The following is a 24,215-nucleotide window of genomic DNA, read 5'->3' on the forward strand; positions in this document are numbered from 1 at the left end:
GTAGAGGGTCTTCCTTGAGATGTGAAGCTTTGTTTTGAGAGTGGTGGATGTTTTCGTGACTAAATTCCCTTTGCTCTGGTTCAGTGTGTGGGTTTTTTCCTCTCATTGAAATAGATTCTGGAATATAGTATTGGCATTACGATCCTTTTTTAAACGTGGTTTGCTTACTTGTAAATGGAGGGGAGTGGTTTAAATTTAGTTAGGAGTCATGGGAGTTCCTGTCGTGGCGCAGTGGTTAACGAATCCGACTAGGAACCATGAGGTTGCGGGTTCGAGCCCTGCCCTTGCTCAGTGGGTTAAGGATCTGGCGTTGCCGTGAGCTGTGGTGTAGGTTGCAGACGTGGCTCAGATCCAGCGTTGCTGTGGCTCTGGTGTAGGCCGGTGGCTACAGCTCCGATTCGACCCCTAGCCTGGGAACCTCCATATGCCGCAGGTGCGGCCCAAAGAAATAGCAAAAAGACAAAAAAAAAAAAAAAAAAAAAGGAGTCATCTGCCAGACAGAGGTCTCGATTTATCGGAAAACAAAGCTTCTCATAAAGCCTTTGCCTTAAATGTAGCTTGCATGTATGTCTTCTCTACTGTCACAGGAGGAAACTAAATCTCAGGTGTATTTGCCTAAAGCTACAACCTAGATAAATGACTGACGTGGAAGTGAGTTTGGTTTCCTTAAAAGTAACAGCTTACAGAGGCATCATTTGTCTGCCTCCTCTTGGCCAGCATAAACAGGAGACTAGGTATAACACAATTTTAAAAGGTCAAGGGACTTCCCATTGTGGTTCAGCAGAAACAAACCTGGATAGTACTTATGAGGATGTGGGTTCAATCCCTGGCCTCGCTCAGTGGGCTAAGGATCCCGAGTTGCTCTCAGCTGTGGTGTAGGTCGTAGGTGCGGCTTGGATCCCGAATTGCTGTGGCTGTGGCGTAGACGAGCAGCCCTAAAGAAAAATAAGTAAATAAGTACCAAAAGGTCGAGCATTCTGCCCAAAACCACACAGGAAGTGCCAGGGCTAGAGTGAAAACTAGGGGTGTCTGACTGGAAAGCCTGTTCCTCTCTGCTTCTGTCCTAAACTGTTGACATAGGCTCAGCTCATGTTTGCCATGCCTGCTGTTCTGTTATCACCCTTGCGTGAACACAAGCAACTCCCCTAAACCACAGCTTGAGAGGAGAAGAAAGCCCAGCCTGTCCTCTGTGTGTCCTCAGGCCTGCCTTTGTTCCCTAATCTGCCGAGACTGGGTTCACTTGCAGGGGATCCTAGAATCAGTAGCCAAGGCAGACACGTTCACTGGAACTTGGTTTAACTGGCTTGGGAACAAGTTCTGAAGTGTATATTTACATAGTCCAGGTAATCACAGAAAAAGCTCCGAGTTCTTGTGAATCCAAACATTTGGTAATAAAGTCTCGGTTGTTAGATTTTATTATTAGACTTTTCCACCAAGGTTGCACCTCGGTGGGAAGTCATTAAGACCGAAGTAATTATTTGCCTTACCCCCACAACCCGGAAGACCGGGGGCTGGGGGGGCTTCCCGGGAGCTCTGCCTCCGGTGGGAGGCGCAGCAGCGAGGGAGTGCTTCTGCACCTCGACTCTTCGCTGTGAGACGTGGCAGGCTCTCCACGTCGGAGACGCCCAGCGTCAGGGAGCAGTTGCGCCTTGCTCGTGCTCTGCTGTCCTTCCCTGTTCAGGCGACGTTTAGAGCCGAGTCGGGGATGAGCCTCTTGGTTCCCATGCCCTCCTAGCAGCCCCTTTCTTGTTGGCCTGGACCTTCTCCCTACCCTGGCGTCCCTTTGTGCCCCGCAGCTGCCCGGCTCCCCTCCGTGTCACCGAGCCCGTCTCCCGAGCAAGTGCCGGAGTGCGGTCGTCGGCCCGCGGGAGCCCTTTAGCTCTAAACCAGACTTGTGATGCGGAGGCTCCGTCGTGGTCCTGGTGGGCTGGTTACAGACTCAGTGAGCTGTTACTTCATCGCTTTCCAAGTGGGCGCTGCGTTGAGACCTACAAAGATCCAAAGCTCACTCCTAAAGTTATTTCCCTGGAATTCTGGGTTGGGTTTGAACAGATTGGTGCCTTTGGTATTGCTCAGGCGGCAGCTCCTTTTTCTCCAGAGAACCATTAACCAGCCCCCTCTGGCCCAGTCAAGTCCCACAGGCCGTGTGTGGCTCGGAAGGGCTGCTGGTGTTGGCCTTGGGAGAGCAGGCGCGTCCCAGCTCCTGTTGAGCAGAATCCAAGACCCTGCCTCTGCCCTTCTTCCCAGGGATGATGACATTGAAGTCCTTGCAGATGACACCTCCGATCACCCTGAGGAGACCTCTCCCGTGCGAGCCATCAGCAGAGCAGCCACGTAAGTAGACAGGCTGTGCCAGGAGAGCAGCGCCCGAGCGGCGGCCCGGCAGCCCGCCTGTGGGCAGGGCCGGAGGGCGGCGCGGGGCCCCGGCCCGAACGTGCAGCCCCACTGGCTCCGCCGTGGCGTTCGCGGGCTCCAGAGCGGGCCTGTCTTTCTCGGTCGCCTCTGCGTAGCGGGAGGCCAGTGTCTCTCGGTGCTGCCCCCCGTGCTGGGAGGAAGAGCAGGAACGAGTCTCTGGCTTCCAGAAAGACGGGCCTGGTCGGGCAGTGGGACCGTTTAGATTACTGTTTGATTCTCACGAGGGCGCTAGGATTTTCATTTTATTTTTTAAATTTTTATTTAATTTTATTTAATGTTAATTTTTTGCCAAAGCAGGACACATAGAATGGGATCGTTTATTAACCACGAGTAGTGTTAGGTCAGTTAGCTTCACTCACCGTCTAACTTCCAGGGAAGTTAAGTTAACGCTAAGGAGCCATGTTTCTTTGAAAACTCCGAGGCTGGGTTTGCCCTCCTGTTTTCTGGTGGCTCAGTACGGCGAGGGGTTTCTTGCCTGGGGTTTGGGAACTCGGTGGGAAACATGCTCCCAGATACTGATTTTGGTGGACTGTTTTTGATTGACTGATTATTTGGGCAAAATGTTTCTAAGGTTTAAACCTGTCCTCCCTCCTCTCTAGTAAGCGACTCTCGCAGCCTGCTGGAGGCCTTCTGGACTCTATCACTAATATCTTTGGGTAGGTTAGAACACCTTCATCTTGCTTGTTGATATGTGTGTCAATAGACCTGATTTGTTAGTCCTTTTTAAAACGTTCACCCGAATTTCAGTGCAGAGTATCCAGATGCCTGAATCTCAGCTTTTCATTTAGCTTCTTCCTTTTTCCTCAACTTCCTTTCTCTTACTCTCGCTGCGTGCTGACCTCTGGCCTCACCCTTTAGTCTGTCCGAGTCTCCCCTTTTGGGACATCACTCTTCTGATGCTGCCAGGTGAAGACATTACCCTCTCTTAGCCCAGCATGCGAGTGCGGGTTGTTGGCAGTCATGCTGCTCCCCACTGCCCCAGCCCCGTCGTCACGTGCCCCTGTGCTAACAGGACGCTTTGCATGCTGCTAGGAGCGCCGTCAGCCCTGAGCCGTACAGCAGGCACGCGCTGGTCGCTCGCTTTTGGCATGTGTTCGGCTCCGCCTTGACCACAAGTGTACGCTCAGGATGACTGTGACGAGGCCTGGGATTGGGTCTGGGAGAATACCGAGGCGCTCCCTCTGAGCAAGCGGTTACGTTAGGTTGAGAACATTTCTAGCAGTTTCTTGACGGGCAGCAGTTACTGCTCAGGATTGCTTTTCAGTGTTGAGTTGTGGAGCCGTGTGTTTAGCGAGAAGGAGAGTGCAGGTAAGCGCCTGCTGTCTTTCCACTTGTCGGTGGGCGAGGATGCTTCTGTTCTGGGGAGTCGTTCTGTGGTTTAGAGGGTCAGAAGGGAGCAGAAGCTGTTGATAAAAGACATCTCTGAATCCCTGCTGAGGGTTTGGTGGACAGTAGCCTGTGCGATCCTGATATTTTTCTGTATGTTACTTCTCAGGAGGCGCTCTTTCTCTTCCGTTCCTGCTCCCCAGGATGACGTGGATACCCATCCAGGTTCCAGTAAAGAAGTGAGGGTGCCAGTGACCGCCGTGTGTGTCTTTGTAAGTGCGGTTTACCCCACACCCCACCACACTTCACGGAAACAGAGCCTGGCCACTGAGGGAGCCTCTCTTCTGCTGCAGCTCACGGACCTTGTCGTTGCCGTTTTATTTCCGTCGAGCTTTTGCTCCCTTTGGCTGTCTGATAGAAGGGATTGGTCATATTTTGATGAGCAGCGTTGATGTATTCTGCGTATCTTCAGAGAACAGAGTTTATTTACAGGCCTCCTCTGTAATGTCGCGCTGGCTCTGTGAGAAGGGATTGGTAGCGTGAGGGATGGGGCGAGGGAGAACTCATCGGGGATGGTGAGAAATTAGTAATTCGGGTGATTACTGTCACCAGTTTGGAGCGAGAGGTTCTGGTCAGTGGTCTGTTCTGGAGAGTCAGTCAGCGGGCAGTTCTTGGCCTCACACATTATACCCACATCTGTGTGATTGTGACCATTCAGAGCACCTTGTTGGAGGCAGGAGACAGGCCTGGACGAAGCCACTGTGACACCCTGGCTGTCACCTGGAATCTGAGCTGGTTCCTAGTACCAGAGAATAATCCGGGTCCCAGCCGGGGAGACGGAGCAGAAATGGAACCTGCCCGGGGAGACGGGGAGTCCCTGGCTCAGGGCTGAGGGGGTGGGGTGGAAGGGTGCGGCCCAGCCCAGTTAGGCTGGCTCTTGGATGGCGTGGGGGGAGTCAGAGGAGCCAGCTGGGGGAGAGAGAGACAGGCTCTAGAGATGGGGTGGGGTTGACCTGGGGGGAGCTCTCAGTTCCAGGCATAAAGAGGAACTTCAGTAGTTATTTCCACAGAGGGACCTGGCTGAGCAATTAGCCATCTTGCTCGTCAGAGAGAGTCCTGCTCTGGATGAGGAGTTGGATGGGGGGCCGTTAAGGCCCCTTCCCACCCCCACTCCCGTGATTCCCTCACAGCCCCGGGCACCTCGGAGGTCGATGATGATTGGTAAAAGGTCTGATTGCACTCGATGTCACAGTCCCTTCCCTGCCCTCAACTCCCAGCAGCCCATGGTGTCCCTCCCATCACATTTAAGTCATGTGTGTGGGGTCATGGAGCAGCTGATAGCGTGGGATTCTGTCAGCGCGTGTTTCTCAGAGTGTGTGGTTCACAGCTGACACGTGTCCAACAGAAGCAGCTGTACAGGAGACTGAGGAGCGGCAGCCCTGGGTGTGATGGTGCATGATCTCAAGTTTTCAATCTGAGACCTCCTAGGTAGAGGGATGCCATTAAAGGTGGTGGCGGGGAGTTCCCACTGTGGCCCAGCAGGTTAAGAACCTGACTAGTGTCCATGAGGATGCAGGTTCGATCCCTGGCCACTGTTGCTGTGAGAGCCCTAAAAAGACCAAAAAAAAAAAAGGAATCGAACAATAGGAGTTCCCTGGTAGCTCAGCGGGTTAAGGATCTGGCATCATTACTGGTGTGCCTCAGGTGCTGCCCCCAAAAAAGAATTTAATGACAATAGAATCTCTGGAGACCCTGGGTCAGGAACCCAGGTTTATGGTTGGGTCCTCTCTCTCTTTTTTTTTAATAATTCAGTGAATTTTATTGTATTTATATTTGTACGCCCATCATCACAACCTAATCCCAGAACATTTCCATCCCAAACCAGCCCACCCCTTCCTCCCCACGACCTGTCCTCCTTGGTAACCGTAAGTTTTTCAAAGTCTTTGAGTCTGTTTCTGTAAATAAGTTCATTTGTGTTCCTTTTTTTTTTTTTTTTTTTTTTTTTTTTTTTTTGGCCATGCTGTAGCATGTGGAGGTTCAGGGGCCAGAGATCGAACCTAAGCTGCAGCATTGACTACACCAGGTCCTTAATCTGCTGGGCCACCAGAGAACTCCTGAATCCCCGCTCTAATGATGGATGTTTAACCTTTGGTTAGGAGTCCAGTGTTCCTTGGTCTGGGGCCCTTTTTTCTGGGAAATGGCGGTGAGCAGGTCTGAAGCAGGGGGCTTGTCTTGCAGGACGCTCATGACGGGGAGGTCAATGCTGTGCAGTTCAGTCCGGGCTCCCGGCTGCTGGCCACAGGAGGCATGGATCGGAGGGTGAAGCTCTGGGAGGTGTTTGGAGGTGAGAGACAGAAAGACGTCTTTGAGTCGTTCATCCTCTCAAAACATACAGTGTTCTGTGTAAGGACCCATCTGACCAAAGTGTTATTTCCATCTCAGTTCTCCTTTACAGCTGAGTGGATGTTTGCTCTGGGTTTTCAAGAAGTGACCAGAGAATTGGGGTTAAGCTATAGGTACGTTAGCATTTGTGTTTCCTCGAATACAGGGCGATCATCTTCCCAAACAGTATAGGTTTTAGAAGGGAAATTTAAAAATCTTACAGTTACGGACTCTACAATTAAATTACACCGCAAGCTGTGTTTTGTGTGTTTAATGCCAGCGCCCGTAGCCTGGGGAAACAATGGCTGAGGTCGTAGATGAGCTTGAGAATAAAAAGAGGGGGCGCGTCGCCCAGGAACATGTGTTTAACAAACAGCTTTGTCTGTTGAGAGCTCTAAGGCCAAGACTCTCTCTCTTTGATTTGATGTTGTTTCAGAAACGCTGACCTCAGGGTACTCAGAATACGATGGCATTAAAAGAGGAGATGAGAGTTGGCGAAACTGCTCAGAATTCTGAATTTGGGCAGAACCCCCAGGTTTAGTGTTTTGATATTTAGTTAAATATACATGTATTTGGAGTTCCTGTCGTGGCTCAGTGGTTAATAAACCCAACTAGCATCCATGAGGTTGCGGGTTTGATCCTTGGCCTCGCTCAGTGGGTTAAGGATCCATTGTTGGCTCTAAGCTGTGGTCTAGGTCGCAGACGCAGCTTAGATCCCTCATTGCCCTGGCTGTGGTGTAGGCCAGCAGGTACATCTCTGATTAGACCCCTAGCCTGGAAACCTCCCCGTGTGGCGGGTGTAGCCCTAAAAAGACAAAAAATAAGAAAATAAATAATAAATATACATGTATTTTTATTATTTTATTTAACTAATTTATTTTTTGTCTTTTTTTTTTTTTTTTTGCCCTTTCCAGGGCAACTCTCCTGGCATATGGAGGTTCCCAGGCTAGGGGTCTGATCGGAGCTGTAGCCACTGGCCTACACCAGAGCCACAGCAACGTGGGATCTGAGCTGAGTCTGCAACCCACAGCACAGCCCACCGCAACGCCGGATCCTTAACCCACTGAGCAAGGCCAGGGATCGAACCCACAACCTCATGGTTCCTAGTCGGATTCATTAACCACTGCGCCACGACGGGCACTCCAACATGTATTTTTAATAAGGCAAGGTCAGGAGAGGCTGAAGGGTTTATAAGAACCACATTGTCAGGTTTCCGTAGTTAGAGCACGCGTGTGCTCACTGTCCAACAGTAAGTAGCACTGTCACACCTTTGTCTCTCTTACTTCCTCTGATCCTCACAAGAGCCCTCTGCCTTTAAGACAGGTGGGTGTCACCCCTGTTTGACGGATGAAAACTCAGAGACATTGCCTGGTTTATATGGCCAGGGAGTGATGGAACCAAGACCTGAGCTGGGCGTTGAGACTGACTCCCTTGCTCTCTCCAGTGCAGCCTCCTCTGAGCTGTGGAGCTGCTGAAGAAGCATGTGTGTTACTACTTTTGGTGTGTTTAGATCAAGGACAGACTCCTGCTCCCTTTGTTAGAATACATTATCATATAAAGCACCAAACTGGAGTTCCCGTTGTGGCTCAGCGGAAACAAATCTGACTAGCATCCATGAGGACGCAGGTTCGATCAGTGGGTTAAGTATCTGGCATTGCCATGAACTGTGGCGTGGGTCGCAGATGTGGCTTGGATCCCGTGTGGCTGTGGCGTAGGCCGGCAGCTCCAGCTCCGATTTGACCCCTAGACTGGGAACCTCCATATGCCGCATGTTCGGCCCTAAGAAGACAAAAGACAAAATAAAAGCACCAAACTAGTCTCTCCTGGCCTTTGATTTTTGTGAAAATGACTCAGTAATTAAATCCCTGGCAGTTATAGCTATTTGAAGCCCTTTGAAATTTGCTCTGTTTTATCCAGAAACACTTTATGAATGATAATTGCTGAAACTTAGAAGACAATAATAAAACTCTAAGAATAGAAATGTCATGATATTTAGTGGGGTTGTATTGGGGGGGCTTTGGGGTGGGTGGGGATTGTTTTTCTGGCCATACCTGCAGCATGCCGAAGTTCCTGGGCCAGGAATTAAACCCAAACCATAGCAGTAACCAGAGCTACTGCAATAACAACACTGGCTCCTTAACCTGCTGAGCCACAGTGGAGATTCGTAGTATTTAGTTTCAGAAATCCAGTCTGTTTTGATGATGCCGTGCAGTTAAATAGAAAGAGCACTAGAAATATTTTTGTATTACTCTTGGGTCAGTAAAAACACTTTTAAGAAATTGGAGGAGTACTCCGGTGGCTCAGTGGGTTAAGGATCTGGCATTGTCACTGCTGTGTCGCAGGTTCGATCCCAGGCCCTGAAACTTATGACGCTGCAGGCACAGCCAAGAAAACAGAAATCAGAGATACCAGCCGTTAGTAACAGTGTTACCTTTTTACCACTGAAGAGGAATTAAACACTAATCAAAATTAATGTTGACATAACTTCCGTCAAAGTACAATTTTGTTAATAAAATGAAAGTTTCTCCTGTGCCACAGAAATAACATGGAGTTTGGCAGCATTTTTTATAGTTTTTGTGAACAAATATCCGCGATGTTCTAACTAATTACAGGGCTTGTTCCCTCTAATTTTTTCCACCTTGGCTAATATTTGCTGAATCCTACAAGAACCAAGTCTCAGAAGCCATTTATGAAATAGTTCAGGGGTCTTGTGTTTTAACCCTTCCAAAAAATATCAGAAGAAGGGCGCTTTTCACCCAGTAGGAACACCTCCCCTGCCTCATTCTCTCAAAAGGAGAGACTCCAAAAGGTTTTTTAGTAGGATCTTTGGTCTTTATTCCCTCCCTGCCCCCGCCACACCCACGACGTTTGGACGGTCCAGGCCAGGAATGCCACCTTAACCCACTGCACCCCAAGAGAGCAGTCTCTTGTGCAGAATATTACTTATTGATCATTTCCTAGATTTTAGCATGGTGTCACCTGACAAAAAGACCACTGTTTGGGGAATAAGACAGATATTTTTTAGAATTTGTAACAGTATTTTTGTCTGAATAGACCTTATCTAAATAAGTCCTTAATTAGTGGGCGTTGGCCGTCTTTTGGCTCGTGAAAATCTAATGAAAGCTGGGATCCAGGAAAAGGCGTTATATGTGCCTTGCAAATAAATTCAGAGGAGAAGTTCATCCACAGAGTTGGACCCTTCAAACCAGCGTTGATAACGTTACTATTACCACTTAGAAATCCGAAGGGAAAAGACTAGTCACTGAAGTGTGTACCAGTCTCTGCTCCGCTTTTCGAAATTCAGGTCGAGCCGTTCCCTAATTGCTTTCCCAGCTTTTTCATAGAGGTCATCCTTAAGCTCCCTTTTAAAAAAGGAGCTGAATCATGTCGTTGAGACTTGCAGGCTCATCATTAAAGTTTCCTTGGCTCGGTGGTCAAAGCTGTCCAAAAGCAGAGCCCAGGGTGCCTGCCTGGCTGGGCCTGGTGGTGAAGGAGGCTGAAGGGGGCGGCCTGGCAGGCAGTAGGAGTGCCAGAGTCTTGGGTTCACGTGGAGGGCATGAGCAGATAAATTCCCCAGACTCCGCGCTAGCTTTACTGGCATTCTAGTGACTAGCTGGTTATGCATAACTGCAAATAAAAATTCATTTTTTTTTAAATTTTTTAAATTGAAATCTAGTTGATTTAAATGTATTAATTTCTTCTGTACAGAAAAGTGATTCCGTTACATACATCCACATACTCATTCCAATACAGGTTATCACAGAATACCGAGTAGATTTCTCTGTGCTATATACAGCAGGTTTCTTTTTTATTTTTTTAATTTTAAGATTTTTATTTTTGCTATTATAGTTGATTTACAGTATACTGTCAATTTCTGCTGTACAGCAAAGTGACCCAGTCACACACACACACTCTCTCTCTCACATCCTTTTTCTCACATTATTCTCCATCATGTTCCATCACAAGTAACTAGCCATAGTTCCCTGTGCTATACAGCAAGATCTTTTTATACCTTGGGTTCTGAAATTTTAATGGCCCCTTTCTATCAGAGTGGAGTTGGAGTTCCCATTGTGGCTCAGCAGGTTAAGAACCCCACATAGTGTCTCTGAGGATGTGGGTTGGATCCCTGCCCTCAATCAGTGGGTTAAGGAAGGATCTGGCTAGGATATGGTATTGCTGTGGCCTAGGCAGCCGCAGCTCTGATTCAGTCCCTGGCTTGGGAACTTCCATATGCTGTGGGTGCAGCCGTGAAAAGAAAAAATGCTGATCAAAACCCAAGTATGTATGTAAATTAGAAAATTTTACTAAGAACTAAAACTTGCCTGTAGATCAGTTGACATGTTTTTAAATTTTTGCACTTAAAGAACTTCTTAAAGAACAGCTTAAGAACCCATATGCTGCGCTTCGCATCCACTTAGACTCTCTGCTCCTAGACCTGACCAGCCATGTATTTTGGTCTCATTATCCAGTTAGTCCTGTTACTTGATTCTGTAAAGATTTGGGAAAGCAGCTGTTTTGAACATATAATTTGCTTCCATTGTATTTCAAGTGCTTCTTTTTAATTTATATGTTGGCTTTAATATGCCTTTTAAAAAAAATAAATAAAGCACCTTCCTTTCCTAATATTTGTTTTTATGCAGACAAATGTGAGTTCAAAGGTTCCCTCTCTGGCAGTAATGCAGGAATTACAAGCATTGAATTCGATAGTGCCGTAAGTATCTGTAGAAATGGGGGGCTTTAGGTTTTTAGAAACAATTTAAGACATCACGACCTTGAAGTTCAAAAATAACATATCTGGGGAGTTCCCGTCGTGGCTCAGCGTAGCAAATCTGACTAGCATCCATGCGAACGCAGGTTAGATTCCTGTCCTTGCTCAGTGGCTTAAGAACCCGGCATTGCCGTGAGCTGTGGTGTAAGTTGCAGACGCTGGTTGGATCCGCTGTTGCTGTGGCTGTGTTGTAGGCCAGCAGCTGTAGCTCTGATTTGACCCCTAGCCTAGGAACTTCCATATGCCGAGGGTGCAGCCCTAAAAAGACCAAAAAAAAAATGTCTCTGCTTTCTCTACTGTTTTCTGTCTTAAATCAGTATTAGAGAAGAATGCAGGTAGATTATAAATTCTGTGCTGATCTTGAGCATGTTGAAGACTGGCTAAGGGAGACAGGTCTGCGTCCTGGTGACCCAGCCGGTCGGCATCCCTGCAGACGTGATCAAGGCCCCCTGGTTGGGCCAAGACAGTGCCCTCGGAGAGGGGGATGCTAGCGAGTGTGTCAGAGAGAAGCAGGCCCAAGGCCGAGGGACAGTTGGGAGATGAGGCTGGGAGTGTCGAGAGTGAGTGCTTGCGGTTACAGAAGGCGTGTCTGAGCACAAGAGGATGAGTTCCATCTCGAGCTGGGGGGTATCTGCAACATTCAGGTGAGATCGAGCATGCTTAGAAGGGTCTGAACTTGGCGGGATTGACAAATGGACGGAATACTGGTTCTGACTGTTGGTATTCACGTGTATAGTGCTGGGCATCTAGGCCTTCTTGGATTTGATTATTGGGGAATTTGTATCGTGTGAACTGAATTTTCCTGTTTTGCCTAAGAGTTCTTTTCTCTTTTATCCCTGCAGGGATCTTACCTCTTAGCAGCTTCAAATGATTTTGCAAGCCGAATCTGGACTGTGGATGACTATCGGTTACGGGTAAGTCCCAGTTAAGAAAGTTAGTGTTGGAGTTCCCTTGTGACACAGTAGGTTAAGGATCTGACATTGTCGCTGCTGTGGTGTGGGTTCAGTCCCTGGCGTGGAACTTGCGCGTTTCTCGGGAACGACCAGAAAGAAAGTTAGTGTCATCTCTGTTCATGTGGTTGGTTATCAGTCACAAAGTGTAGGAGACGGCAGGTTGATTTATTAGGGGAGTTGTGTGTTCTCCGGAAAATGAAACTTGATTCCTCCCTGCTCTTTCATTTCCTCCTGGGGAAAAATCATGTTTCCACTGGACACTCACTTTGTACATAATTTGATGGGAAAATATTTGCAGTAGGAAACCATCACACTTCCATGAAAAATAGACTTTACCTGTTATAAGAACTAAATATTTTTCGTAGGTGTCAGTTTTAGCTTAACTTTAGCTATTTCAGCTCCAGCATATAAGTTGTGTTTTCTTAAAGACCCCAAGTCTTTTTTTATATGTATTTATTTATTATTAAAGTGTAGTTGATTTACAATGTTGTGCCAATTTCTGCTGTACAGCAAAGGGACCCAGGCATGGAGTTCCTGTTGTGGCTCAGTGGTAACAAACCCTACTGGTATTCATGAGGGCTCAGGTCCTATCCCTGGCCCCACTAAGTGGATTAAGAATCCAGCATTGTGGTGAACTGTGGTGTAGGTTGCAGGCATAGCTCCGATCTGGTGTTGCTATGGCTGTGTATAGGCCGGCAGCTGCAGCTCTGATTTGACCCCTAGCCTGGGAACCTCCATATGCTGCAGGTGCAGCCCTAAAAAGAAAAAGTAATAATGATAATCCAGTCATACATATGTAGACATTCCTTTTCTTACCTTCTGTGATGGTCTCTCCCAAGAGAGTGGATCTAGTTCCCTATGCTATACAATAGGGGCTCATTGCTTATCTATTCTGAATGTACTGGTTTGCATCTACTAACTCAGACTCCGGGTCCATCCCACTCCCTGCCCTCTCCCCCTGGCAACCCCACGTCTCTTCTCTGTGAAGGACCCGAAGTCTTAATTACTTCACAGAGTAGAGCTGGGAAGCAGGATATAGAAGTACATATATCAGATGCACTTATGAGAGAGAGAAAACAACTCTGAAACAAAGCCAGGAGGCAGGTGACCGGGGGAGGGAGAACAGTGGGGTCGGATGTTGAAGAAATGTGCTCCTGAGCCCAAACTTGCCTTTGGATTGATTCCAAGACAAAGACAGAACGTTGATGGCTGTGTCACTTTTGTTCTCATAGAAGACATAGCTTAGTTTGGAGACGTGTTTTTCTCCGTAAGCTTGAAGCAACCTTCGCATAAGCTCATTAAATAAAAGCTACTGAAAGATGAAGTGGAGGATTTACTTGACATTGATGGGCCTTTTACCCCCAAAAAAGCTTGACACAAGCTTGTGTGTCAACCCACATGAAGAACAGAGGGCATGATGCCAGGGTGAACTTTCTAAAGATAAATCTACATACAGGGAGGTGGGGAGCTGTGGGAGGATGGTCCATTAGGTAGTTTCCCATCGTCTGATGCATTTTCTTAAAGAGCTGGATGGAAAATTGCCAGTATTAGATGCTAGCTAATACTTAAAGGGTGCTGATTTTTTTTTCCTGATGGTGTAGTTGATTGCAAGGTTGTTTTAGTTTCTGGCGCACAACAAAGTGATTCAGTTATATATACACATATTTATCATATTCTTTTCCGTTATGGTTTATTACAGGACACTGAACATAATGCCCTGTGCTATGTGGTGGAACCTCGTTTATCCATTCTCTATGAATATCCGTTCTGTATCCGTTCTATAGATTGCATCTGCTGCTCCCGAGCTCCTGATTTATCCCTCCCCACCTCCTTTCCCCTTTGGTAACCATAAGTTTGTTTTCTGTGTCTGTGAGACTTCTTTTGTATATAAGTTCATTTGTGTCATATTTTAGATTCCACATATAGGTGGTATCATATGGTATTTATCTTTAGTTTACTTCACCTAGTATGATAATCTCTAGGTCCATCCATATTGTTGAAAATGGCATTCTTTTTTTTTTTTTTTTTTTTCTGTCTTTTGAGGGCCGCACCCGTGGCCCATGGAGGTTCCCAGGCTAAGAGTCCAATCAGAGCTGCAGCCGCCGGCCTACACCAGAGCCACAGCAACGCAGGATCCGAGCTTCGTCTGCCACCTACACCACAGCTCATGGCAATGCCAGATCCTTAACCCACTGAACGAGGCCAGGGAACAAACCCGCAACCTCATGGTTCCTAGTCGGATTCGTTACCGCTGTGCCGTGATGGGAACTCTGAAAATGGCATTCTTTTTTATGGCAGAGTAGTATTCCATTGCCTACATCTTCTTGATCCATTCATCGATTGATAAACGTTTAGATTGCTTCTGGGTCTTGGCTATTGTAAATGGTGCTGCTGTGAACATCGGGGTGCATGGATCTTTTCAATTAGAGGTTTCTCTGGGTACATACCGAGGACTAGATCACTAGATCATATGGTAGCTCTATTTTTAGTTTTTAAAGGAACCTCCCTACTGTTTTCCATAGTGGTTATACCAATTTACATTCATACCAGCCGTGTAGGAGGATTCCCTTTTTCCACTTCTTTTCCAGTAGTTGTTATTTGTAGACTTTTTTTTTTTGCTTTTTAGGGCCACACCTGCAGCATATGGAAGTTCCCAGGTTATTAGGGGTCCAGATGGAGCTGCAGCTGCTGGCCACAGCCACATGGGATCCAAGCCACATCTGCAACCTACAACACAGCTCATGGCAACATCAGAGCCTTAACCCACTGAGTGAGACCAGGGATCGAACCCACATCCTCATGGGATCGTAACCCACTGAGCCACAATGGGATCGCCCTGTAGGCTTTTTAGTGATGGCCATTCTGACCAGTGTGAGGTCGTACCTTGTAGTTTCGATTTGCGTTTCTCTAATTAGCAGTGTTGAACATCTTTTCATGTGTAGATTGGCCATCTCTGTGTCGTCTTTGGAGAAATATCAGTTTAGGTCTTCTGACCTTTTCTTTTTTTCCAGCTGCGTGAGCTGTTTGTTTGTATATTTTGGAACTTAAGCATCTGTCAGTCACATCATTTGCAAATATTTTTTTCCTAGTCCGTAGGTTGTCTTTTCATTTTGTTTATGGTTTCCTTGGCCTGCAAAAGCTTGTAACTTTGATGAGGTTTTTGCTTTTACTTCCTTTGCCTTGGGACCCTAGCCTGAGAAAATACCGTGGTGATTTCTGTCAGAGAATGTTTTGCCGATGCTCCCTTCTAGGAGTTAAGTCTTTAAGGCATTTTGGGTGTATTTGTGTGTGGTGTGAGGGACACTCTAACTTCATTGATTCACAGGCACCTGCCCAGCTTTCCCAGCACCGCTTGCTGAGGAGACTGACTTCCCCATTGTCAATTCTTGCCTCCTTTGTCAAGAGGAGTTGACCATAGCTGCGGGGGGGATCTTTCTTTCTTCTTAGTTGAAAGGATCCAGGCCTCTACGCCTCTACGTGCAAAGCATGAGGTGTGACGATGACAAGGACTATGTTCTCTTAGGAGAGCTGAAGGGCCTGCCTTGTGTGCTTGTCAGAAAGAAGGAACAGGGAGCCGGACTCCTCTCAAGCAGCACTTCACATCTGTTCAGATGCTTGAGCAAGTTTTCAGATGAAGTCCTGAGGTCCCACACCCTACGCCCGAAAGAGGTGGCCTGGCCTGTTCTCCTGGCGGTGCTGCCGTCCATCCTGTGGCATGCCTTCTCCGGTGGACCATCAGCTGTTCAGCAGAGTTTAAGACAGGGTTGAACACTTCCGTAGTCACTAATTGCGTAAAGACAGGGTCTTTACCGGAGTGGTTCTGGGTGTTAGACTCGGTCGTGAGGTGTTGTGTTCACTCCTGCTTTCATCCTCGGATCCACCTGCGGTGGGTAGATGAGGCAGCCGAGGTGAGACAAGCCCACGAAAGTGCCTACGGCAACAGAGTTAACAAATGCAAAGATGAGAATTTGAATCGAGGCCCGTGCTCTTTCCTGTGTTCAGTTGTCCTGGATTATTCTAGACTGAGATTCAGCACAGCTGTCTAATTAGTGAAGAGCCTTCCTTATATCTTAGGCCTTTAGAGGAGAAAAGCAAACAGTTGAGGAGTGCAGGATGATATTTTGTAATTGCTAGAATCCTGAACAGGCGAAGGTCAGCTTGGATGCGTGAAATAACAAGACCTGGAGGCAGAGCGAGACCTGCATGGCAGTTCATAACATTAGTAACTTTTTTCTTTTTCTTTTTCTTCTTTTTTTTTTTTTGCCTTTTGCCTTTTGCCTTTTGCCTTTTCACCTTTTCTAGGGCTACTCCCGCGGCATATGGAGGTCCCCAGGCTAGGGGTCGAATCGGAGCTGTAGCTGCCGGCCTACACCACAGCCACAGCAACGCAGGTTCCGAGCCACGTCTGCTATCTATATAGCTCACAGCAACGCTGGATGCTTAACCCACTCAGCGAGGCCAGGGATCAAACCTGCAACCTCATGGTTCCTAGTCAGACTCGTTTCTGCTGTGCCACAGCAGGAACTCCTCCTAGGGACTTTTTTCAAGTGCAGTGGTTCACAGGGTGGCCTGTTTCCTTGGAGAGGATGCTACAGCCCTGGCTCAAGCTGGGGGGGCCAGTGCCGGGAGCAGCCCCCTTTACTGGACTAGCAGGACCTCTGGTCTCCTTCCAGCTGTGTTCACACACTCGGTAAATGTGCGAAGGAGATAGGGGGCCTTTTTAAATAGGTTCTCCACACCCACAGAAACGGCATGAAACCCTCACCAGGGTCCAGGAAGTAAGTAGGCTCCCTGTCTAGGAGGCTCTGGCTCCTCCCTGGACCCTGCTTTACAGAGGACATTGGGGGACAGGAATGGACATCCGTGGTCTGAAACCCGAGATCCACGCCCTGGTCGCTGTCTCCGTAGCGCGTATGCTGAGGGGGTGGTGTCTGGGAGACCGGAGTGCAGGAGCTGCTGGTCGGGTGCTGCTCTTAAAGTCCTTTTAGTAAAGCCGTCCCAGAGACAGCCTGTGTTCCCGAGGACTCCTTTCAATGCAGGGTGTTTTCAACTCCCTTAAAAATGTGAAAGATCAGTGCAAAACTGAGGAACTGGGTTAAAGAACCCGCCCCGCTCACTTCTCCTCAGGGGGGACCCGCTTTGGATGATGGTTTTTATTTCAGAAACCTCCTCCGCAAGTTCTGGACTTTTCCGAGGTCAGTCGTCTTTGGTTGGTGTTAAAGGTACCTGCCCGCACAGTGGACGGCCCCGGGGAGCTTGTGCAGAGGCCTGGGAGGAGAGCGTGCTAAGCCGCCTCCGTTTGGAGACTCGGGCTGCTGTGGCCCTAGAACCCACACCCCGTCTCATGTGAGCCCTTGTTTCAAAGAGGAAGATTTAAACCTTAACCTTAAAATAGTTTATTCTTTAATTAAATAGAAATTAAATATTAAGAATAAGTAGCAAAAACACTGTGTAAAAGAATTTTAGATAAATTTGATCCACTTAAAGTAACTTAGAGATTCTTTTTTTTTTTTAGGGCCACACCCATGGCATATGGAGGTTCCCAGGCTAGAGGTGGAATCGGAGCTACAGCTGCCGGCCTACACCACAGCCACAGCAACATGGGATCTGAGCCGCCTCTGCGACCTACACCACATCTCACTGCAGTGCCGGATCCCCGACCCACTGAGCGGAGCCAGGGATCAAACCCGCGTCCTCATGGATACTGATTAGATTCGTTTCTGCTTCGCCACAGCATGAACTCCTAGAGATCCATTTTTAAGTGATAAAAGTGAATGCTTACAAGAGGCTAAATTCCATACCATTTTAAGCACATGGAGATGAAAGCAGTCAGCCTTGGGCAGGTCTGGCTGGGTTTCCATCAAGAACAAGATAATTAGGAATCCAGACTTGTTATTTATTTATTTATTTATTTACTTATTTATTTATTTTTGTCTTTTTGCCTTTTCTAGGGCTGCTCCCGTGGCATATGGAGGTTCCCAGGCTGGGGGTCCAATTCGAGCTGTAGCCGCTGGCCTATGCCAGAGCCACAGCAACGTGGGATCTGCAACCCACACCACAGCTCACAGCAACTCCGGATCCTTAACCCACCAAGCAAGGCCAGGGATTGAACCCACAACCTCATGGTTCCTAGTCAGATTCGTTAACCACTGAGCCACGATGGGAACTTCCAGGAATCCAGCCTTTTAAAAGCAAGCTAATGTATGCAAAGCACCAGAAAATACGTACTTTTTTTTTTTTTTAACTTTATTCCATGAATCCAACAGTTTAATTCCAGGAAATAAGTCATAGCTACTCATTGCAGCATCATGTGTGATCATGAAACTTTTAAAGTGTTCTAGGTGTCTTTCAGCCAAGGAAGTTTCAGTCAAATGGTAATCTCATTGCTTGAAGATTGCTTAGCTATTAGCAAGCAGTTATGAGGACTCTCGAGGCGGGTGTAGGAAGGAAGGGAGTGAATGCCGTCGCCCCTGTGCCTCGGGGCTCTGTGCACAGGCCACCTTGCTTAACGGCGTGAGGGAGGTGGTCTTCCACAGACGTTGGAGACTCAGGGTGCTCGGGCCGAGCTCTGCGGCCCCACAGCCTGTGTATTTTCAGCTGTCGCAGGAAAAACCGCTCCTGTTATAAAGCTAAAAGTACAGGGATGAGTTGGTAGGGCTATTTTCTCAGGAAATACATGAAAATAGTATATACATTTAGAGCAAACAAAACGAGTGCATTTGCACAGCCCGCTTTCGAGCCATGTCTTTTCCTCTCTGTACCTGAGAGAGGCGCTCTTCCTTGCATAGAAAGGAGACAGTGCGTGTCCACAAAGCTTTAACTTTTGGATGAATAGGTTTTTTTTTTACTAAGCTTACATAGGGTGAGAAGTACCTCTCCGCATGGTTTGTACAGATTGGAGGAGGTATACTGAGCATTATTCCTGTCCTGTATTCAACAGAAGCTTTGTTGCTGGAACTTTCTTAATCCATGTGGTAAGTTTTCACACACGTACAGCACAGCTGCCACCTGGCTGGCAGCAACTGTAAGATGCTGTTCCAGTTTGAGAGATGTTTAAATGTGAGAGAAAGGAGTCTTGGAATCCATGCCGACTTCTCCTTCTGAAAGGGAAGTGCCTGTGGCCTGGAGGTTTCTCTTCCTGAATTGAAATGGAGCTGTTCGCTGAGAGAAAGGAAAGGTTGCTTTCTGAAGCGTTCACTCTGAACTGTGCTTCGGGAGTCCAGGTTGAAACCCAGTGAGTTAGCAGAGCATCTTTTAAAGGTTTTATTTTAATCAGAAAGAAAATATTAATGAATACTTAGTGAGCCTTTGAGGTTTGCACTCATAAGTATGTTGATCCTGTTGAAAAGTCGGTGAGGGGCTGACTGCCCGGGTCCCTCCCCAGCCGCCTCCCTCCCAGTGGGCTGCACTGGTGCTATGGTGGGAACGGCAGGTGACCTGGTCCTGTGTGCCTGGCAGCCAGGGAAGATGCCATGTGGGCATCCCACAGCTCATCGCAAAGAGATTTGATTGCTGGGAATGCTGATATCTTAATTATGATGTGACATTTCAAGCTGAGACCTGATTGAAACCCCCCCAGGAGTTTTAATCGTTTACTCAGAGAGTCCTGATGAGGAATTCTCGTTGTGGCTCAGTGGTAATCTGACTAGTAACCCAACTAGTATCCTTGGCCTCGCTCAGTGGGTTAAGGATCCAGCGTTGCCGTGAGCTGTGGTGTAGGTTGCAGATGTGGCTCAGATCCCAAGTGGCTGTGGCTGTGGTGTAGGCCGGCAGCTGCAGCTCTAATTGAACCCCTAGCCTGGGAGCCTTCATATGCTGCAGGTGTGGCCCTTAAAAAAAAAAAAGCAGAAGTAAATAAATATAGATGGTGAATCTAAATTTATTTATCATTTGTTGCCGAAGTTATTACAGTATTTTTTTTTTTTTTTTGCCATTTCTTGAGCCGCTCCCATGGCACATGGAGGTTCCCAGGCTAGGGGTCGAATTGGAGCTGTAGCTGCTGGCCTACACCACAGCTCATGGCAACGCTGGATCCTTAACCCACTTAGCAAGCCAGGGATCGAACCTGCAACCTCATGGTTCCTAGTTGGATTCGTTAACCACTGCGCCACGACGGGAACTCCTACAGTATTATTGACTGTATTTCCCATGCTGTACATTTCATGACTTATTTTGTACCTGAAAGTTTGTGCCTCTTAGTCTGTTCTCTGTATCTAAAAGTCTGCTTCTGTTTTGTAAGATGTTAATTTCTTTTTAATTCCATGTATAAGTAAAGTCATAATGGTATTTGTCCTTTGTTAGTTTTAGGGCGACACCTGTGGCGTAAGGAAGTTCCCAGACTAGGGGTTGAATTGGAGCTGCAGCTGCCAGCCTACACCACAGCTCATGGCAATGCCGGATCCTTAAAGTCATCAGGCTAGGCCAGGGATCGAACCTGCTTCCTCATGGATACCAGTCAGGTTCATTAACCGCTGAGCCACATCGGGAACTCCTGGTATTGTCTTTATCTAACTTGTTTCACTTAGTGTAACAGCCTCCAGGTTCATCCACGTTGTCACAGACGGCAAGGCTTCACTCTTTTATAGCCGAGTGACGTTCCCTTGTGTGTATTTACCATGTCTTTATCCATTTGCCTGTTAGGTTGCTTCCACATCTTGGCTGTTCTGGTTAACGCTGCAGTGAAAATAAGGGCGCTTATATCTTTTCAAATTAGTGGTTTTGTTTTCTTTGGGAAAATAGCCCGAAGCAGAATTGCTGGATCATATGGGATTTCCATTTTTAATTTTTTGTGGACCTTCCTATGGTTTTCTCTAGTGGCCACAGCAGTTTCCTTTGGGTTTCTGCCAACAGTGCCGAGGCTTCCCTTTTCTGCACATCCTCACCAGCACTTGTTATCTCTTGTCTCTTCCGCAAGAGCCTTTCTGACAGGTGCGCGGTGATCGTGTCTTTGTGGTTCTGATTTGCACCTCCCTGATGCTTGGCGACACGGCCCGTTCTTTCCTGTGTCTCCTGGCCGTCTGGGTGTCGTCTGTAGAAAACTGTCTCTGTGCAGTTCCACCGCCTGTCCTGCCTTTTGTTGAGGATGTGGCCATGTGAAGTTTGTACGAGGGGTGGTGGATTTTTCCTATATATATAAAATTATATATATATATATATTTAAAGTTTTATTTGTGGTGGGAGATTTATCTTCTTCCTCTTGATACCTCACCTGTGGGCACCACCCAAAAATAGGCTTTCTGGGTCTTTCCCTGAGCTCCTCATCCTTCTGTCTCTAAGTGTTCCGCCCAGATCTCAGGGTGTTGGGAGAAGCTGGCTCCCTGGCAGCTTGCCGCTGACTCTGGCAGCGTGGTGCCCCAAGGCTCACCCTGGCTGTTCTCTCTCCTAGCACACGCTCACGGGGCACAGCGGCAAAGTGCTCTCTGCCAAGTTCCTGCTGGACAACGCGCGTATCGTTTCTGGAAGTCATGACCGGACCCTCAAACTCTGGGATCTACGCAGCAAAGTCTGTGAGGAAATTCATTCTCTCTGTGTCTATGCACAGTTAGACGTTAACTGCGGAGGTGTTTCTTTCTGCACTAAAAGCTGCACTGAGTGTGGGACAGTTTGAATTTCAAGTCCAGTCGCGTATTGAGTGGCACTGATGGGGTGATGGTTGGTCCTGTTAGAGGCTTCATTTAAATAAATGGGGGGAGGGGGCAGCGGTGTCAGGTGCACAGCTGCCGAGGGGCCCTGCTCGATGCTCCTGTTCAATTTTCTTTCAGGCATAAAGACGGTATTTGCGGGCTCCAGCTGCAATGACATTGTCTGCACAGAGCAGTGTGTAATGAGTGGACACTTCGACAAGAAAATTCGTTTCTGGGACATCCGGTATAACACCAGGAGCTTGGTGGGGAGGCAGATGAGAGGGTCTGTACGTGCCAGAACTGTGAGGTTTTGTGTATGGGGTGTGTTTTCAAAATCCCAGAACTGAGCTCCAGTACACATTATCTCTCCAGTGTGACATTCATTACCGTGAAAGGGACGTCACCCGTGGGCGTGGCCTGCGTGCCTGGTAGTCACTTGGCCAGCTGCTGGGTAAACAGGTGAAGAAGGAGATTGTCAGGTAGCTTCAGGTGCAGTCGGGAAAGCGGACACGCCCGTGCCGAAGCGGGGCCAGGTGGCCTTGTCCAGGGATGTTCGAGACCATCTCAAGATGAGTCTTGAGAAGTGAGGAGGTTTCCATGGCAGAGGAGCCACTGGAAGACATCCCAGACCAGAACGGGGCAGCCTGGCAGGGCGAGGAGATGGGGGCAGAGGAGAGGGGATCCGATGGCCACGCGCTTTAGAGGCCCTTTGTGAATGACCAGATCCTAAAAGCCATTGGGCGCTTAGCAAAGGGTTGCTCCACGAGAGGCTGGTAGGTTATGTTGGTGGCAGTTTTACAGTTTGGGGGGACCAGCGAGACCAGTAAAGCGTTGTTGAGGATCTGAACTCAAAGCAGTAGAGGCGGGTGTGAGGTGGGAATTGCTTCAAGGGGGAGTGAGGGCAGGGCTGGTTGCAGGTTGGACGTGGAGGGGAGCACAGGGAGAGGTAAAGCACAATGGAGAATACGTGACGGATTTAGGAAGAGGGTGCAGTGGGCAAGTTCAGAAAAGGGCAACGTTTGGGGTTTCTGATAGACACTTGGAAAACAATTGTTGAGAGGTTGGATAGGAGCGAAAATGAGAAGTCATCCCATGAGAATGGATTGATCGGAGCTGCAGTGAAAAGCAGCAGGAGGGCTGCGCTTAGGACGCAGCCCACGGAGGCGTGGCCAGAATTGGGAGTCGGGGGGTGGGGGGGGATAGAAGGAGCAGGGGTCCCATTAAGATGAGCCTGGTTGGTTAGGAGGGAGGTGGTTGGTGATTAGTTGTGGGTTACTGGTTAGCTGAACTGTGGAATTTTAGAAGGCTCCTCCTGGTTCACCCCCAATTGGACAGGTGGAGACCCCACGTTCCGTGGAAGTGAGGCAGCATCAATACGATAAATTCTTACTTGGTTGTGGTTTGGGCTGGGAAGTCATCGCTTTGAAAGCTGACGACAGAATGACTGCAGAGTGATTGTCACCTGCCTCGTTTGCGTCAGCATCAGGGCTGAGCCCAGGACTGCTGTTCACAGACCGGGGCCGGGTAGGCGCTGCAGCCAGAGGAGAACTAGGGGAGTAGAAGGAAGAAGATGGGTTGTAGGGTGTCCCCATGTCATTCCGGAAATGGGCAAGGAAATAACTTCTTGCCAAAGTTCAGGGTCTGAAGGCTCAGAACTACTCATAGAATAATTAATTGATGGGGAGTAAGAGCAGTCACGAGGTTGTCTGTGTGGGGCTGGGAGGATCCTGCATCCTCGCTGGATGGCTCTTCTCCATGGCCTGGCATCCTGGTTGGAATGGATGGAGTAGTTCTGACCTCTCTGCGTTGCACTTTCTCAGACTTCCTGTCTTGTCTGTAGATCAGAAAGCATCGTCCGAGAGATGGAGCTCTTGGGAAAGATTACTGCCCTGGATTTAAACCCAGAAAGAACCGAACTCCTCAGCTGCTCTCGTGATGACCTGCTAAAAATTATTGACCTTCGAATTAATGCCGTCAGGCAGACGTTCAGGTACCTGAAGACCTTCTGGAGCGGGTCTCGCGCAGGTCTCGCTGGTGTGCGGGGCGCTGGGAGGAGGCGGGGGTGCCGAGGGCTCCCGCGGTCATGGTGTCCCGTGTTTGTTTCAGCGCACCTGGCTTCAAGTGCGGCTCCGATTGGACGAGGGTCGTGTTCAGGTTAGTGACGCTCCCCCGCCCCACCCCCACCCCACCTCCAGCACGGCTCATGGCCAAGGTTAGCGTTCGGCCAGCTTCCCCTTGGGGGATGAGCTCGGCCTGTGCAGTGTCTCAGCACGAGCCTGCACGTTCAGTCCAGGAGTCCCACCCCTTCCTTTCCGGTGCCCTCTTCTGAGGGCGTGAAAAGGGGCCCCCTCCAAAAGCTGCGGGTCGCTCGTGGGCTCGTTCCGGTGCGTCTGCTTCCCTGTCTTTCCTCACTGACCTGAGAGCTCTTTTGAGAGAAAGGTGGGGAGGGTGCCCTGGAACAGAGCAGAGCAGGCGCTCTGGACAGCGGCCGTCTCCCCTCCCGGTCCTCGCGTCTTCCGTGCGTGGCGGGTCTCCTGAATACACTGCCGTGGCCAGTTCCGGGGTTGTGGAGAAGCTTCTCCATCACGGATGCTCCCGTCCTTTCCTGCTCTCGCTGAGCCACGTCTCCGAGAGCATCAGCTCCGAGAAAGCACTCGGAGGTTGACGCTGGCCTCCCAGTGTGCTGTGTTAGAGCCTGAGAGAAGGCCTGGGGCTTAGGCCCCAGGAAGTAATGTGGGGGCATCAGTC

General features: G+C 48.6%; 1 protein-coding gene and 1 non-coding gene across 12 annotated transcripts in view; both read left to right on the forward strand.

Annotated features, from left to right (window-relative positions):
* ATG16L1 (autophagy related 16 like 1) overlaps window positions 1-24,215 on the forward strand; it is a 42,166-nt gene that overhangs the window by 15,130 nt on the left and 2,821 nt on the right. For 2 of the 11 annotated variants that reach the window (XM_021074591.2, XM_021074592.2), the window contains exons 7-17: window positions 2,248-2,334; window positions 3,015-3,071; window positions 3,274-3,321; window positions 3,911-4,013; window positions 5,980-6,085; window positions 10,764-10,834; window positions 11,734-11,805; window positions 21,230-21,350; window positions 21,606-21,711; window positions 23,308-23,457; window positions 23,574-23,621. In XM_021074591.2, the coding sequence (XP_020930250.2) occupies window positions 2,248-2,334; window positions 3,015-3,071; window positions 3,274-3,321; window positions 3,911-4,013; window positions 5,980-6,085; window positions 10,764-10,834; window positions 11,734-11,805; window positions 21,230-21,350; window positions 21,606-21,711; window positions 23,308-23,457; window positions 23,574-23,621 (969 nt within the window). 11 annotated transcript variants of the gene reach the window in all.
* LOC146396207 (small Cajal body-specific RNA 6) lies at window positions 4,948-5,223 on the forward strand. Its single transcript, XR_014830639.1, has one exon.

This window comes from Sus scrofa, chromosome 15 (assembly GCF_054392235.1).
Source record: "Sus scrofa isolate SSC_HxYL_T2T_F1_AM1 chromosome 15, Sscrofa_HxYL_maternal_Yorkshire_Landrace_v2.0, whole genome shotgun sequence".
NCBI classification, from domain to species: Eukaryota; Metazoa; Chordata; class Mammalia; order Artiodactyla; family Suidae; genus Sus; species Sus scrofa.